Genomic DNA, 15,530 nt, shown 5'->3' with positions numbered 1-15,530 from the left:
CTTAGTGATGGACATTGAAGTCCCCCACCCAGAGTACGTTTTGTGCCCTTGCTACCCTCAGTGCTTCCTCCAAGTGGTGCTCAACATGGAGGAGGACTGATTCATCAGCTGAGGGAGGACGGTAGGTGGTAATCAGCAGGAGGTTTCCTTGCCCATGTTTGGCCTGATGCCATGAGATTTCATGGGGTCCAGAGTCAATGTTGAGGACTCCCAGGGCCACTCCCTCCTGACTGTATATCACTGTACTGCCACCTCTGGTGGGTCTGTCCTGCCGGTGGGACAGGACATACCCAGGGATGGTGATGGAAGAGTCTGGGACATTGGCTGAAAGGTATGATTCTGTGAGTTTGGCTATGTCAGGCTGTTGCTTGACTAGTCTGTGGGACAGCTCTCCCAATTTTGGCACAAGTCCCCAGATGTTAGTAAGGAGGACCTTGCAGGGTCGACTGGGCTTAGTTTGCCGTTGTTGTGTCCAGTGCCTAGTGGTCCGTCCGGTTTTATTCTTATTATGACTTTTCGTAGCGAGATTTTACAACTGAGTGGCTTGCTAGGCCATTTCAGAGGGCAATTAAGAATCAACCACATTGCTGTGGGTCTGGAGTCACATGTAGGCCAGACCAGGTAAGGACGGCAGGTTTCCTTCCCTAAAGGACATTAGTGAACCAGATGGGTTTTTATGACAATCCGGTAGTTTCATGGCCACCATTACTGATACTAGTATTTTAATTCCAGATTTTTTAATTTAATTAATTGAATTTAATTAATTAATTGAATTTAAATTCCCCAGCTGCCGTTGCGGGATTTGAACTCATGACTCTGGATTACTAGTCCAGTAACATAACCACTATGCTATTGTACCCGATGTTGCCTATGAACCTGCACCCCAGCGAGAATCAGCACCGTCAGGAGGAGAGAGCAAATTAGAATGGGAGGAAATGGAACAAGAAATAAAAAGACCTACAATGGAGGCTATTTGGCAGACCCTCTACGATGGATTAGATTCACCAGAATGATACCGGGGCTTAGAGGGTTAAATTATGACGACCGGTTGCATAAACCAAAGCACCGCCTGCCCTCTCAGGTCGATGTAAAAGATACCACGGCACTATTTTGAAGAAGAGCAGGGGAGTTCAACCTGGTGTCCAGGCCAATATTTATCCCTCAACCACCATCAATTAAAAAAAACAGATGATTTAGCCATTATCTCATAGCTGTTTGTGGGAACTTGCTGTGTGCAAATTGGTTGCTGCGTTTCCTACATTGCGACAGTGACTACACTTCACAAGTACTTCATCGGCTGTAAAGTGCTTTGGGAAATCCTGAGGTCGTGAAAGGCGCTATATAAATGCAAGTCTTTATTGCTCAAATGGTTAACGCGTCATTAAAATGGCAGGGGAATGGAATTTTGCGCACACAGACTGAGCATTCATGCGCCATTATCGCACATGGTTATTTCGAGGCTCGGGGCTCAATTGACACAGCAGGCCCGTCAAAACAATGCTTAATTTAACGGAGGGAGCAGGAGGAGGAGGGTTAAAAATGGGCTGATCACCTCAGAGAAGGACAATCAAAAGTTAAGTGTAGCTGGGCCTGTCCAGAGGGAATAAGGTGTGTCCCAGAGACCTCTAGGAGTAATGTGAACCACCTCAAGGCCCAACCTTTCACAGGGACTTGAGTTTTCTTTTAAAAACCAAAGCACGAACCGCAATTCACTTTTGCAATGTTTTTATTGGCAGTAGTAAAACAAAATATTAACTTAAATAGAATAAATTAGAACTGAATGATTCCAATACATAGACATTTTCATTTAAAAACAAAACAATCTAACAGATCCCAGGTACTGACACAGTCCAATGGTTCTTCAGAAATAAATGAATATCACAGAAACTTTGCAATGTGCCCGCGATCGGTACTTACTGAACACTTCAAATCGTCGGTACGTTTCTCTTTTTTTCCCCCTTCATTGTCAAAGCGTCACTGGTTGCCATGGTAACATATTGATAGGCCCAACATTTAAGAACACTTCATAAACTGGAATTGCACACAAATAAACCTCGTGACAAAAGAACCCCTTGAAATGCCACCATTTCACACGTGCATCGTTTTACATCAAGATGGAGGCCCAAGCCTGGATGCCTATTACGGAGGTAACTATGGAAAGTTCTGCTGCTTGTACGGAGCCTCGCCACAGGCGAAAATGGGTCAGATTACCAAGGCCACAGCTCCATTGCCAAACTGTCACTGCGCTGGCGGTAGAGCCTTGTGATCGTGCGCAGGAGGAAGGGATACAATCAGGCAAATGCTTTGGCGTGACGTAACATCCCACTCAATTGCTGTGCAATTGAACGTAGCATCCTGTGTCCGTCTACGCCAATTGTACGTAACGAGAGGCAGTGGAAATGAAGCTTTTTGAGAGGGTTTAAGTGGTGACTATCCACTAGCCCTAACAAAGTTAAGTTTAACTTCCTACAAAAAACAGATGCATCACGTGCAAACATATCATGGTAATTGTTTGTGCAAGCCTATTATTTACTAAATAGGAAATTATATCAGATATTGGGATTATACAACAGCTTAAAAATTCATTCTCGGGATGTGGGCATCGCTGGCAAGGCCGGCATCTATTGCCCATCCTTAGTTGTCCTGAGAAGGTGGTGGTGGGTCTTCTACTTGAACTGCTGCTCGTGGTTTGACACAACTGAATGGCTTGCTAGGCCACTTCAAAAGGGCGGCTAAGAATCATCCACATTGGTCTGGGACTGGCGTCAAATAAAAGCCAGACCAGGTGAGGACGGCAAGTTTCCTTCCTTAAAGGACAGTAGTGAACCAGTTGGGTTTTTACGACAATCCGACAGCTTCATGGTCACTTTTACTGATACCAGCTTTTTATTTCCAGGTTTTTTTTAAAACCAAATTCAAATCCTAAAACTGACAATGATGGGATTTGAATTTACATTCTCTGGATTATTAGGTCAAACCTCTCTGTTACTCAAAAACCAGTAACATAACCATTATCCTACCATCCAGTTCCACAACAGCATCCACTTTACTGAGATAGGACATTCAAAACAAGCAGGACACAATGATTAAATCACCGCTTGAGAATGATCTCAATAAAATAGCTCATAATTAGATAATTAAATAATCACTCAGTGTTCCTGAAGTGAATGGACATCGTCTACTAGAAGAAGGGTTAGTGAATCCCTTTTATTTTATGTGACGAGGTGAGGAGCCACAGCATTTTTTATTGCGTGGGTTAAAATGGGATTGAGATCTGCCTCACTCTTCATATCTCAATCATAATGTTTCCCTGATCTTGGAACTTCTGTTAATTACTACTTTTCCTCAATTATAATTTTATCAAGGACTACCCTCTAACAGGAATGCTGGCTGCAATATTAGGATGGGAATTCAGAATCTGAATCTAAGCAACGTGACCCTGGTCATCAGGTTAAATCGTGCACCAATTGGGAAGTAGAATATTGTGTTTTCTCCCCTCTTTCCCCTCTCCTCTCCTGAAGATGCTGACTCTTGCTGGGGGACAGTTCTATGGGCGTAATCTGGACAGCGAGTGTTGGCAGACTGTTCAACCATGGGTGGCATCACGGCCGAGTCCAATCCTGCCATCTCCCGGCATCCACGTGCATACTTTCCAGTGAGGGGCCATAGACAGTGATTGGGGCAGTAACCCCTGCCGATTTCCCTCCCTCCCTCCCTCCCCTTCTCTCCCTTCCTTCCCCCCACCCCAGATACAGTGATACTAGCTGTATCAACTCTACTCCGATCATTACAGTTAACCAGAAAAATAATATTTTAAATTATTAAATATACGTGTCATTACAAAACAAATTAGCTCTGAATAAATTAGGAAGTAATAAAAAAATTAAATAAAGAATATTGACTCTGCTATAATTAATTTCATCAAGACAGCTCCCGACTGACGTCTAGCTTATTTGAAGACTGTGCTTGAGGGTAGTGTTCGGTCTCACTGTGTGTATGTAGCACATCAGACAGGAACGCACCCAGACTTCGATGACGTCAATATTATCTTCTGTCTAACAGATCAATAGAAAAGGTTATTAGCAATTGTGTGTGTGGATTTGTGTCACGCGCGCATGAGAATTTTGTACTCATTATGCGAGGGGTGTTAGCACTGGGGAATTGAAACTTTATTTTCAGGCACCCAGTGTCACCATCGAGCACTCCCAGGTCAGGTGTAGAATTGCTAGACACGGAGTGAAGCCTCCCCCACTCTGCCTCGACTTCAGAAAAATACAAGGGAGTTTCTGCTGAAGTGTTACACATTCAAAGCATAACACTAAGAATAGGAGTAGGCCATTCAGCCCCTTGAGCCTGTTCTGCCATTTAATTAGATCATGGCTGATCTGTAACTCCATTTACCCGCTGTGGCCCTTAATACCCTTGCCTAACAAAAATCTGTCAATCTCAATTTTTAAATTTTCAATTGACCCCCAGCCTCAACAGCTTTTTGGGGGAAGAGAGTTCCAGACTCCCACTGCCCTTTGTGTGAAGAAGTGCTTCCTGACATCACCCCTAAACGGCCGAGCTCTAATTTTAAGGTTATGACCCCTTGTTCTGGACTCCCCCCACCAGAGGAAAAAATTTCTCCCTATCCATCCTATCAACAGATCGTGGCGAGTGTCAGATGGCTGTTCAACCATGGGGGAGTGGGCAGCACCAGCGGATCCAGATGTCCCTCAGCAGGAGGCCAACAACTGTAAAGCTTGCAAAGATGATCTTTGAAGATGCCTCCCCACCCCCTCACTTACCTTCGCGGATCGATGCAGCTGGGCTCGCTCCAGGTGGAGTTGAAGTACATCTCCTTCACTCGGACACAGAGCATGCCCATCTTGCGAAACTGCTTCTTGGTGACTGAAAACACTGCGGTGGGACTCTCAGAGCGGCAGCTGATCTTCTGATGGTGTTTCAGCTCCTGTTGGATCGCATTGGCATTGCTGCACAGAATCAGTGACTGTGAAAAAAAGCACCATCGGTTAAAGGTCATTTAAAGCATCATAGAATCGTACAGCATTGTTTTAGCAGCGAGTCACTACCGACACGATGAAGGCCTGATCTAAGTAGGTTAACGTACAGACATGTCGTTTAAAACTGTTTGTCTTCCCTTTTTTAAGACTCACATTTGTCTGTCTTATCAAATGGCAAAAATAGGGACTTTTTAAAAAACTTTCTTTGGTGAATTTTGTGCTCATTAAGGTGATAGTGCTGGGAAACGGAACATTTTCCAGGCAGGGTGAAGTACTCCCAGGCCAGTTACAGTACATCAGCTGCAAGGGTAACAACTTCATAGAATCATACAGCACAGAAGGAGGCTATTCGGCCCATCGTGCCTGTGCCAGCTCTTTGAAAGAGCTATCCAATTAGTCCCACTCCCTTGTTCTTTCCCCATGGACCTGCAAATTTTTTCCCTTCAAGTGTTTATCCAATTCCCTTTTGATAGTTACTATTGAATCTGCTTCCACCACCCTTTAAGTAGTGCATTCCAGATCATAACAACTCGCTGTGTAAATATTTTCCCCCTCATCTACCCTCTGGTTCTATTGCCGATTATCTTAAATCTGCATCCTCTGGTTACCGACCCTCCTGCCAGTGGGAACAGCTTCTCCGTATTTACTCTATCAAAACCCTTCATTACAAAGCACTAAGGTGAACGTAATGCAGTGCAATTTCCTAATATCTCCACAATTTCCTGTTTAGTGTTCAGGTGATTTATTTCTTTTTCTCCCCCCTTGTTTATTCTCCACCTCTCCTCTCCTGAAGCAGCTCATTCTGTAGCTCAACCCCCGCACCCACCCTCTACCTCATTCAGTGGCCCTAGAAGGTGACTCTTGCCAGCCAGTTGGGCCATCACGCCGGGCGGGGCCAGCACTCTCCACAGGCAAACAATGTCCAGCAGTAGAACAGGAGGAGGCCATTCAGCCCCTCGGGCCAGTTCTACCATTCTTTACATCATGGCTGATCTGCGCCTCTGCCTTCGCTCCATATCTCTTGATACCCTTTCCTGACAAAAATCTATCGATCTCAGTCTTGGAAGCTCCAATTAATCCCCAGCATCCACAGCCTTTTGAGGGAGAGAATTTGAGATTTCTACTACCCTTTGTGTGAAAAAGTGCTTCCTGATCTCGCTCTGGAACGGCCCAGAACAAATTTTGAGATTATGTCCCTTCGTTCTTGATTCCCCCACCAGAGGAAAGTTTCTCTGTATCGACCCAATCGAATCCTTTTAACATTTTAAACAGCCTAATTTCTTAATATCACCCTGTGAATGTCTCACTTTTTAAATTAAACTCAAGTTCTCCTTTCCCGCATGATGCAGCACTGTCAATTACTGAGGTTCTTAACAGCAGCAAAAGAAAGCTGGGAACTCGAGATGCGATTCCACCCTCAGCCCTGCCCCTCTCTTGTTTTGGACGTGAGGCAAGCCTGTTGCTGACATATTCAGAATTATTCTAAACCCAAGCCGGTTCTGTGTTGGCTCTTTGGTAATGTCACCAGCGTGTGTCTATCGCCACCTACTGATCCTCTCTAAGTATTACATCACTGTACAAAAGTGTTTGAAGAAGTCACTGCAGTTTCATAGAAAGAAGAAGGAACTTGCATTTCTATAGTGCCTTTCATAACCTCAGGATGTCCTAAAGCATTTCACAGCCAAAGAATTATTTTTGAAGTGTAGCCACTGTTGTAATGTAGGAAACGCAGCAGCCAATTTGCACACAGCAAGGTCCCACAAACAGCAATGTGATAATGGCCAGATAATCTGTTTTTTAGCTGATGGTTGAGGGGTAAATATTGGCCAGGATACCGGGAGAACTCCCATGCTATTCTTTTACATCTTGATTTGAATGATTTTTCTCTCCTTTATAATAACAGCACTCAACCTGGGACAGGAGTACGGGAGTACTTTTGTACATCTGTAACTCTGAACTTGAACAAGCCATGGAATGAAAAAGGCCATGAGGGCGAGTGAGCCCTCTCCCTCCACAAACCATCCACAATCTGCCTTGTGATAAATTCTACCCAAACATTAAACTGCAGAGGGATAACACATCGCAAGTACTCCCTGGGTCTCAAAAGTAACCAAGCAATATTCATCCATCTCAAGCCCCACTCCAGAGACTTGAGCACATAATCCAGGCTGACACTCCCTGTGCAGTACGGAGGGAGTGCTGCACTGTCAGAGGTGCCCTCTCAGGTGGATGTAAAAGATCCCACGGTACCATTTCGAAGAACAGCAGGGGAGTTCTTCCCAGTGTCCTGGTCAATATTTATGTGTGCAAATTGGCTGCTGCGTTTCCCACGTTACAACAGTGATTACATTTCAAAAGTACTTAATTGGCTGTGAAGCGCTTTGGGACATCCTGAGGTTGTGAAAGGCGCTATATAAATGCAAGTCTTTCTTTGTTTTTAGGTGAAAGGACAACATGCTTATCCATTGCACCACCCAATTCCTCAGCCAAACAACTTTCATCTAATGATGTGCATCCCAGAATGTACCTCAGCCGATGTGTCCACGTTCATCATCTGCCTTGTATGTTTGCCCTTTCTGGAGGTCAGTTTGATGTCGACCTTGAAGAGCAGCGGGAAGTAGGAGTGAGGGTTGTTCCAGGAATCCGGATATTGCCAGTTGACTTCCAACTTACGCCCCTTCTTATTGTGTGGGGCAGTTAGATTCTTCGGAGCAGCGGGTTTTACTGAAAAGAAAGCAGGCGATGCCATGAGAATGGTGCGAGAGCACCTTCCCCCTCCCTTGACCAGGCACAATTTTCTGCCTCCGAAGTAAAATAAACCCATTGAATAAGGGTTTAATCTCATTCCATTACAAAGCAAAATTGTTGGCATTGTTTTTTGCTACTTTCCTGCCCCTCCTGTCCAGAAGGTGTTGACTGTTGTCAGGGTACAATTCCATGGGTACCTCATCCAATTGGCCATTCTCAATGTGCGAGATAAAATAGTGAGCATCAGCAGGCTGTTTGACCATGGAGGGCATCTCAGATCCCAATGCCATCCTCACCCGCCAACTGGGGCCCCCTGTATATCAGTCCTGAGTGGAAACCCTGAGTAAGCTTTCCTCTCCGTTGCCTGAGGGCACTGATGTCAATTGCAGTCCCATGAGATCAGCTAACTCAGCGCAGAGCAGCAATCAAACCTGAGACCTTCAGAGCTAGTAGGACGCAGTGCCACTCTGTGAAGTGCCTTTTTCCTCTCGGCCATTGGGTGAACTCCAGTAAGTTTACGATGCTAAATATTAACAGGTAGATGTACATAACCAAAAAGCGTACCACTGCCAAACTCAACCCTATCAACCACCGCACACCTGCACTTTCCAGCACTTGACAACATATGGGAATCGGAATCCTGGCTGATTAATCATCCCCCTACACCAACTGTAGTGCCTCACTGCTGCCTTGTTTGAGAATGGCTAACACAGCAAAGATTGAACAACAACTTGCCTTTAACATTCTAAAACATCCCAAGGGAGCTTCACAGGAGTGTTATCAAGCAAAATTTGACACCAAGCCAAATAAGGAGATATTAGGACAGGTGACCAAAAGCTCGGTTAAAGAGGTAGGTTTTTGAGGAGCATCTGAAAGGAGGGGAGGTGGAGAGGGTTAGGGAGGGAATTCCAGAGCTTAAGGCCCAGACAGCTAAAAGGCGCAGCTGCCAATGGTGGGGCGAAGGAAATCGGGGATGCAAGAGAGACCAGAATTGGAGGAATGCAGAGTTATTGTAGGGTTGTGGGGCTGGAGGAGGTTAAAGAGATAGGGAGGGGTGAGGCCATGGATGGATTTGAACACAAGGATGAGAATTTTAAATTCGAACCCGTGATCTTCTGGTCTGTATGGGCCAGTATTAGACTGAGTGGTGCCTCGAGTCACCCAGCCATCAAGGGAGCTAAAAATTATGTTATCATGTTTTAGCACAAGGTTGAGGTAAAAATTGAAGGAGGCATTGCTTATCACAGCTAGACCCAATTAAAGGATCCAGCAATAACAGTAATGTTGGCTTTAATGATAGCGATTCAAGCTTAAATTAGTCATTTTTCAAGAGACATAGCTTTGCCTCATCTGTATACTCACAAATATCTCTGATGTAGAAATGTTTTGTGTGCTTTTCGTATCGTTTGCTGGTAGCTGCCTCCAAAGTGAATGTGATTAGCCGTAACTCTTCAGCATACGGGGAAAAGGTCTGGTCAGTGCAGGTTGCTTGGAAGGCGTACTCTGAACTATTGCATTGTGTCACGACACAGTCCTTGGGGTCTCCATTCGAACCTCTGTAACACAATAGGAAAAAGAAATTAAAAATAAATCCCGCACAAAGGACGGATGGTGTAGTAAATGAAAAATGGTGCACTGCTGCAGTAGGAGGCACTCTACTAAGGTTGGGGCTGAGACATATTGTTGGGGTAGAGAAGGGGAGGACTTTGCTCTGCATCGAACCATGACTTATAAAAATTCTTGGGATGCAGGCGTCGCTGGCAAGTTCTGCATTTATTGCCCATGCTTAGTTGCCCTGAGAAGGTGGTGGTGGGCCTTCTTCTTGAACCGCTGTGTAGCGGTTTTGATGCAACTGAGTGGCTCGCTGGGCCACTTCAGAGGGTGGTTTAAGAGTCAATCACGTTGGCGTGGGACTGGAGTCACATGTAGGCCAGACCGGGTAAGGAGGGCAGGTTTCCTTCCCTGAAGGACATTAGCGAGCCAGTTATGGGGGGCGGGGGAGGTGCATAATCCTGACACTGGGTGTCTGAGATGTATACGAACCATCCTCCAGCACTAACATCCTTCACCTTGATGAATGTAGAATTCACACAAAAAAAAGATTGAGGAGGATCAAGTTCTGCAACAAAAGATCAAGAGATTCAACACAATTTGACTTGTTGTTCTCCTGGTGTTCTTCATGGTGGGAAGCTGACATGTTTCTACCTCAAGAGATAACTGTCCCTAGTCATTGGCATTCAATATCGCACTTGATGAGACCCATTCAATAATAATGTGTTCACTCATTAAAATGCATGCCATGTGGGGGACTGTACGTTACAATGAGTTGGACAGAAGCCTTTCAACTGTGGGTCTTGGGTTCAAATCCAGCCCAGACTGATGGGATGAAAATCTCCCGGCCTTGAGCTTCCTCTGCACTTGCATCCAGAGAAACCCGCGATCTGGTCGCAAACCAATTACGTGGATTAAAAGATGATGGAATTTTGGGCGTAAGCGAGTTACACACGCAAATACGATACGTCCGAGTCTCCTCAATCTTTCACGTCCGTCAATCAAACCCTCTGCCCAAACGAGTCTCCACCCATAAAACTGGCCACACCGCCCCTGTCTCTCAAATGAGCTTGTTCAGGGATCTCTCAACACTGCAACCAGATTTTCAGGCGCAGCAGGAAAGGAAATCATTCTTCTGATATTTTATTGCAAACTCTTTGAGCGTATTTTTATAAAAATTATCCTGACTGAGACCTGCCCTGTATATTCTGTTTCTCTGAATGCATTTTTTTGGCATCAGTATAAGTCACATCAAAAACTGAAAAGCTTCCCCGATTGTAGGTTCTTAAACATGCTGTGCCTGATGTGAATGAATGATGGTTGAATGAGTTGAAACTTGGATTTTCACACTTAACGAAGAAATATAACTGGTGTGGATTCAGTGTTTCCTTGGGCCCTGATTGCTAATGCTAATTTATGGCTATTTACACCCATTTTAAGCGGGCATATTCTAATGAGATTGGGAGGATACATGGGCGTAACTCGACAGTGGCAAAATGGGCACAACATTGGGCGCCTATTCGGGTCTAACTTCCGGGTTGTGCCCACAGAGAAATCTCCAACCCCTCTTATGTCTGCTGGCTGTACAGGTTCGGTGTAAATTCATTGCCCACGGTACAAAAACCCGCCCCTTCATTTGGCTGCCTCACTCAAAGAGGTCACAGGGTGGCTGGTGTGGGAAACACATTGTGCTGGCGCAGTAGGTAGGTGCTGTACTGAGGACTGGGACGGAGACGCATTACTGGGGCTGGAGCTTCCCTCTCCCGCCGACCGAGGCTCGGGGAGTGCTTTCTGCCAGGACCCTGATAATCAAAATGGGGAAATGTTCTGATTCCTCCCCCCTCTTGCACCGATATCGAGCATGATAAAAGAAACAGGCGATTTCTTTGCGTTAAAATACTATACATAAGCAAAACAGCCAGTGATGAATCAATAGATTTAAGTGGATTTCCTTACTCTCGGTGGAAGTTTGCTGAGAACATGGCTTTTTCCCTATTACTCCAGAAACAGGTGAAGGTCCCACAGAATCTCTCTGTTTGGCACGTGATGTAGTTTCCATTTGCTTCTGTTTGTAGGAAAAAAAACAGTAGATCACAGTATTTTGACAGCAACCGATTGACAAGATTAGTCAACAACTCCATAATCGTTGTATCCTGCGACTACCAGATGGTAGAAGGTGAACTAGATGGATCTTGGTCTTTTATCATCCAGCAATTCCCAGGTAGTTGAAGGAAATTAAAGATCTATTTCATGCAGGTTTATGTACCACAGTAGTATCAATGAAAATCTCAGTCCCAGACCCAACCCATGCCCCACCTACTCTCATAGGCTTCAACTGGTGAGACCCCAGCTCAACTATTCTTGCCCTGTCAACTCTTTGCTGAAATCTGTAACTGCCCTTTGGCGCACCGATGTGTGGCGCTCTCGCCCGGATGCATAAGCTAGCGTTTTGCTCGGTCCGACCAGAGCGCGGTGCGCAGCTGGCAGTATAACTCGGTGCTGCCAGCTCGCAACACTGGTAAAAGCAGTGCGGCTGTGCCATCGCTGATTTAAAACAACAAAAGGTTGTCTCACCTGTGAGTATTTTATCGGCTTGGGTCCCCACGTCTATCAGCACGTAGTAGTGTCTTAGTAACTCCGTGGTGTTGTTGAGGTGACAGCTGTAGTTGCCCGCGTCCGGCCGGTCGGTCACTTCCAAGTTGAGTACATTGTCGCGGGCGTTCTTGGAGAGCGGGACCCCATCGAGCCGCCAGTGGATGCCGGTCCGCAGCTGATCAGCAGACGCGTCGCAGCTCAGGTGTATCAACTGATTGGTTTTGTTTGTGATAGTGTCTGTGAAAATAAAAGTAGATGTCTGTGAAAATACACTAAAGGCGTTGCACGTTATTAAGGGCCGAATTCATGTCAAGCAGCTCTGACATGGTGAGGCTTTCTTACATTAAAAAGAAACATTCTGCTTTGTTAATATTGGGGAGGGGTTGAGTTGTTTGGGGTGATAGCCTAACGGCAGACCCGTTTTACACCTCGCCTGATTGAAGTAATCGACTTCAATGGATGTGGCAGAGACTGAAATAAAGAGAGAAAGCGTCTTCCATGACCACAGGATGTTCCAAATGTTTCAGGGCCAATGTTGAGTTCAATACCATGTTGGGTATTTCTCTCTCTGGCTTTGTAATCTGACCCATTGTGTATTCAGTATACTGGGATGTAATGTTTTCCGTGGCTAACCTGTCTGAACACCAACGACACCTTTGATTGCTGTGATCGTCTCCCAGGCTAATATATGCTATGAGATCTTAGAACCCTTCACTCACTCACCTGACGAACGAAGTAAGCTCCGAAAGCTTGTGATTTTCAAATTAAACTGTTGAACTATAACCTGATGTTGGGAGGAGCATTTCCCTATAGCCCCTCGTGGGGAAGGGGCGGGGTTCCTCCTCTTACTGCTCAGGGCAGATTTTGCGAGCGTGTATTGGAAAACCGTAGGCAGCGGCCGTCTCCTGCTGGTTTTAGCACCTGCCATTTATCCAAAGACACCTCATGTGGCTGATGTACCTGCCACTGGCTAGGGTAAGAAATCTGCCCTTTGCAGTACAAGTTCAATTTTATTTCACGTTAACTAAAAGCAACAAAAAAAACCCCACAACAGATACCACTTACATTTCTCTCGAAATGCCATCCTTGCCGTCGCAGTCAGGGATAAGAACCACAAACAGAGGAACAAACGGCCAACCATCTGCCAGAGAAGGAACAATATAAGGTCAGAAGATTGAAACTCGGGGAAATGTCCCAGCCCTCGCTGAGCAGCAGAGTTATAGTGAAACAGCCAGTTTGTTCTGGACTGATGTCCCACCTTGATAGGGTCTTGAATATCTAGGCTGGTTCAGTTTGACTTGATTCATTGCATCCCATTCAGGAAAGAAAGACTTGCATTTATATAGCGCCTTACATGACCTTAGGACGCCCCAAAGCGCTTTACAGTGAAAGAAGTACTTTTTGAAGTGTAGTCGCTGTTGTAATGTAGGAAATGCAGCAGCCAATTTGTGCACAGCAAGCTCCCACAAACAGCAATGTGATAATGACCAGATAATCTGTTTAGTGATGTTGGTTGAGGGATAAATGTTGGCCAGGACACCGGGGAGAATTCCCCTGCTCTTCTTCAAATTAGTGCCATGGGATCTTTTGCATCCACCTGGGAGGACAGTTTAATGTCTCATCCAAAATACAGCATCTCCAACAGTACAGCATTCCCTCAGTACTGCACTGGAGTGTCAGTCTAGATTTTATGCTCAAGTCTCTGGAGTGGGACTGTGAATCCACGACCTTCTGATGCAGAGACAAGAGTGCTACCAACTGAGCCAAGGCTGACACTTAAACTTTTAACACTTAACATGGTGGTGATGCAGACACATGTGTAATTGATTGTCTCATATCCTATCTCATCTACCTGTGCATCAAACTTCACCCAGCAAAAATATTAGAGGCATAAAACTGCATGCAATACATTGTAAACAGGCTGACATTTGCCACCAATTTGTGGTGCAAAATATAGTGCAACAAGCCACTTATACCAGAATCTTCTCAAAGGTCCATGGCCCTGAACTAATAGAATTACAGAATCTTACAGCACAGAAGGAGGCCCTTTGGCCCATAGTGCCTGGCTGGCTCTTTGAAAGATCTATCCAATTATTCCCACGCCCCTGCTCTTTTTTCAGTTATATATATATATATTCCAATTCCCTTTTGAAAGTTACTCTTGAATCTGCTTTCACTACCCTTTCAGGCAGTGCATTCCAGATCTTTACAACTCGCTGTGCAAATCAATACTCATCTCCCCTTTATGTCATGGGATCCTAATTTATGGACCCTTAAGACACTAGTCTGAAATTTCTCCCTTCACTATTTATTTTAATCAGCTAAAATAGCAAGGAGAACTAAAATTTCCCATGAACACTAGTATTATTTGGAGACCTGTGCTTTTTTCTAAAATATCTCTACCTCCGAAGCAAGAAAAAAACAATTTAAATTGCACAATTCTCGCTGCTGCAGAAACAGATTCATATCAAACTGTGCAACGGGATTTGGGTTCATTCATCAAACGCCCAGACAGACGAAAGGTACAAGATCACCTCCCTGGTCCACGGTATTGCAGTGTTACACTCGCTGCAAAGTGTGATAAAGGCAGTGTTACACTGAGCAGGTACCAAATAGAGCAGGTACGTCACTCAGCGGGTACCAAACAGAGCAGGTATCTCACTGAGGAGGTACCTCACTACATTACAACAGTGACCATGCTTCAAAAGTACTTCATTGGCTGTAAAGGGGTGTCCTGAAAGGCAGTATATAAATGCAAGTTCCTTCCTTTCCTATGCAATTTTTAAAAGAACATTGCATTGAAAAAAGAACTGGAAATTAGATCTTGATCTTTGCACTATAATCTCGCTAATGTTCTAAATAGACTGCAGTGGATAAACTACGAACGCTCCTACCGTTTAGTTTAAACAAATTAAACGGCCTGAGCTAAAAAAAAGTGCAGGGAGGAATTTGGGACGTGACAGTTAAGTGTTGATACCAGAACAGCGGCGACTGTAATTTCTTCCTTCACATTATTTCCTATTTTTTTTTAAAAAATAACATTTTACAAGGCAGACAGTGTTTGGGAAAAAGAAACGAATGAACTTATTATGATTACATTTTCGATAAATATTCTTTTGTACTCCACGACCCTTGTGTTTTGTGGTGCAATCGCACCCTGGGGGTAACGCGACAGCACAAGGCTGGATATTTATTTATGCTCTACATAGGAGAATAAACCAATCTGGGATTTAATTCACTGGAACGAAGCTCCACAATTTAAACTGGATCGGTGACATCTGCTGTGCGTACGAAAATGAGCTCAGGAACAACTTTAGACAAATGTTTTCTGACTCCCCTTCATTAAGCTGCTCTCGCACTCGCTATATCTTCACACAGAACCCACCCCCACCCAAATATATTAAAGCACTGCCTTACCTTTAAACAAAACCTTTGCTGATCATCTCTCACTTTGATGTGTGACCTTTATATCACTGCCCTTTACTTATATACAAGCACCCCCCGCGCTATTTTGCAAATTTATGTAAATGAGTAAGGGATTCCTTAAGGGGGTTACCGCACATGGAACCCTACAGGAATTTTAGATACTCTTTTGTGTATCAACCAAAGTGACAATGTTTTTTTTTTCTT

General features: G+C 44.7%; 1 protein-coding gene across 1 annotated transcript; it reads right to left on the bottom strand.

The window, feature by feature from the left end:
- Positions 1-3,943: 3,943 nt before the first annotated feature.
- Positions 3,944-13,041, bottom strand: il12ba (interleukin 12Ba). The gene is made up of 7 exons (XM_067995886.1): positions 12,966-13,041; positions 11,880-12,137; positions 11,262-11,370; positions 9,117-9,310; positions 7,534-7,730; positions 4,791-4,993; positions 3,944-4,055 (listed from the first exon to the last, which is right to left on the bottom strand). Exons 1-7 carry the CDS (start codon positions 13,039-13,041, stop codon positions 4,007-4,009), a joined length of 1,086 nt encoding a protein of 361 aa, XP_067851987.1. The 3' UTR covers positions 3,944-4,006.
- Between the last annotated feature and the right edge of the window lie 2,489 nt (positions 13,042-15,530).

Source organism: Heptranchias perlo, chromosome 14 (genome assembly GCF_035084215.1).
Source record: "Heptranchias perlo isolate sHepPer1 chromosome 14, sHepPer1.hap1, whole genome shotgun sequence".
Lineage (NCBI taxonomy): Eukaryota > Metazoa > Chordata > Chondrichthyes > Hexanchiformes > Hexanchidae > Heptranchias > Heptranchias perlo.
This window is presented reverse-complemented; position numbering and strand designations above follow the sequence as displayed.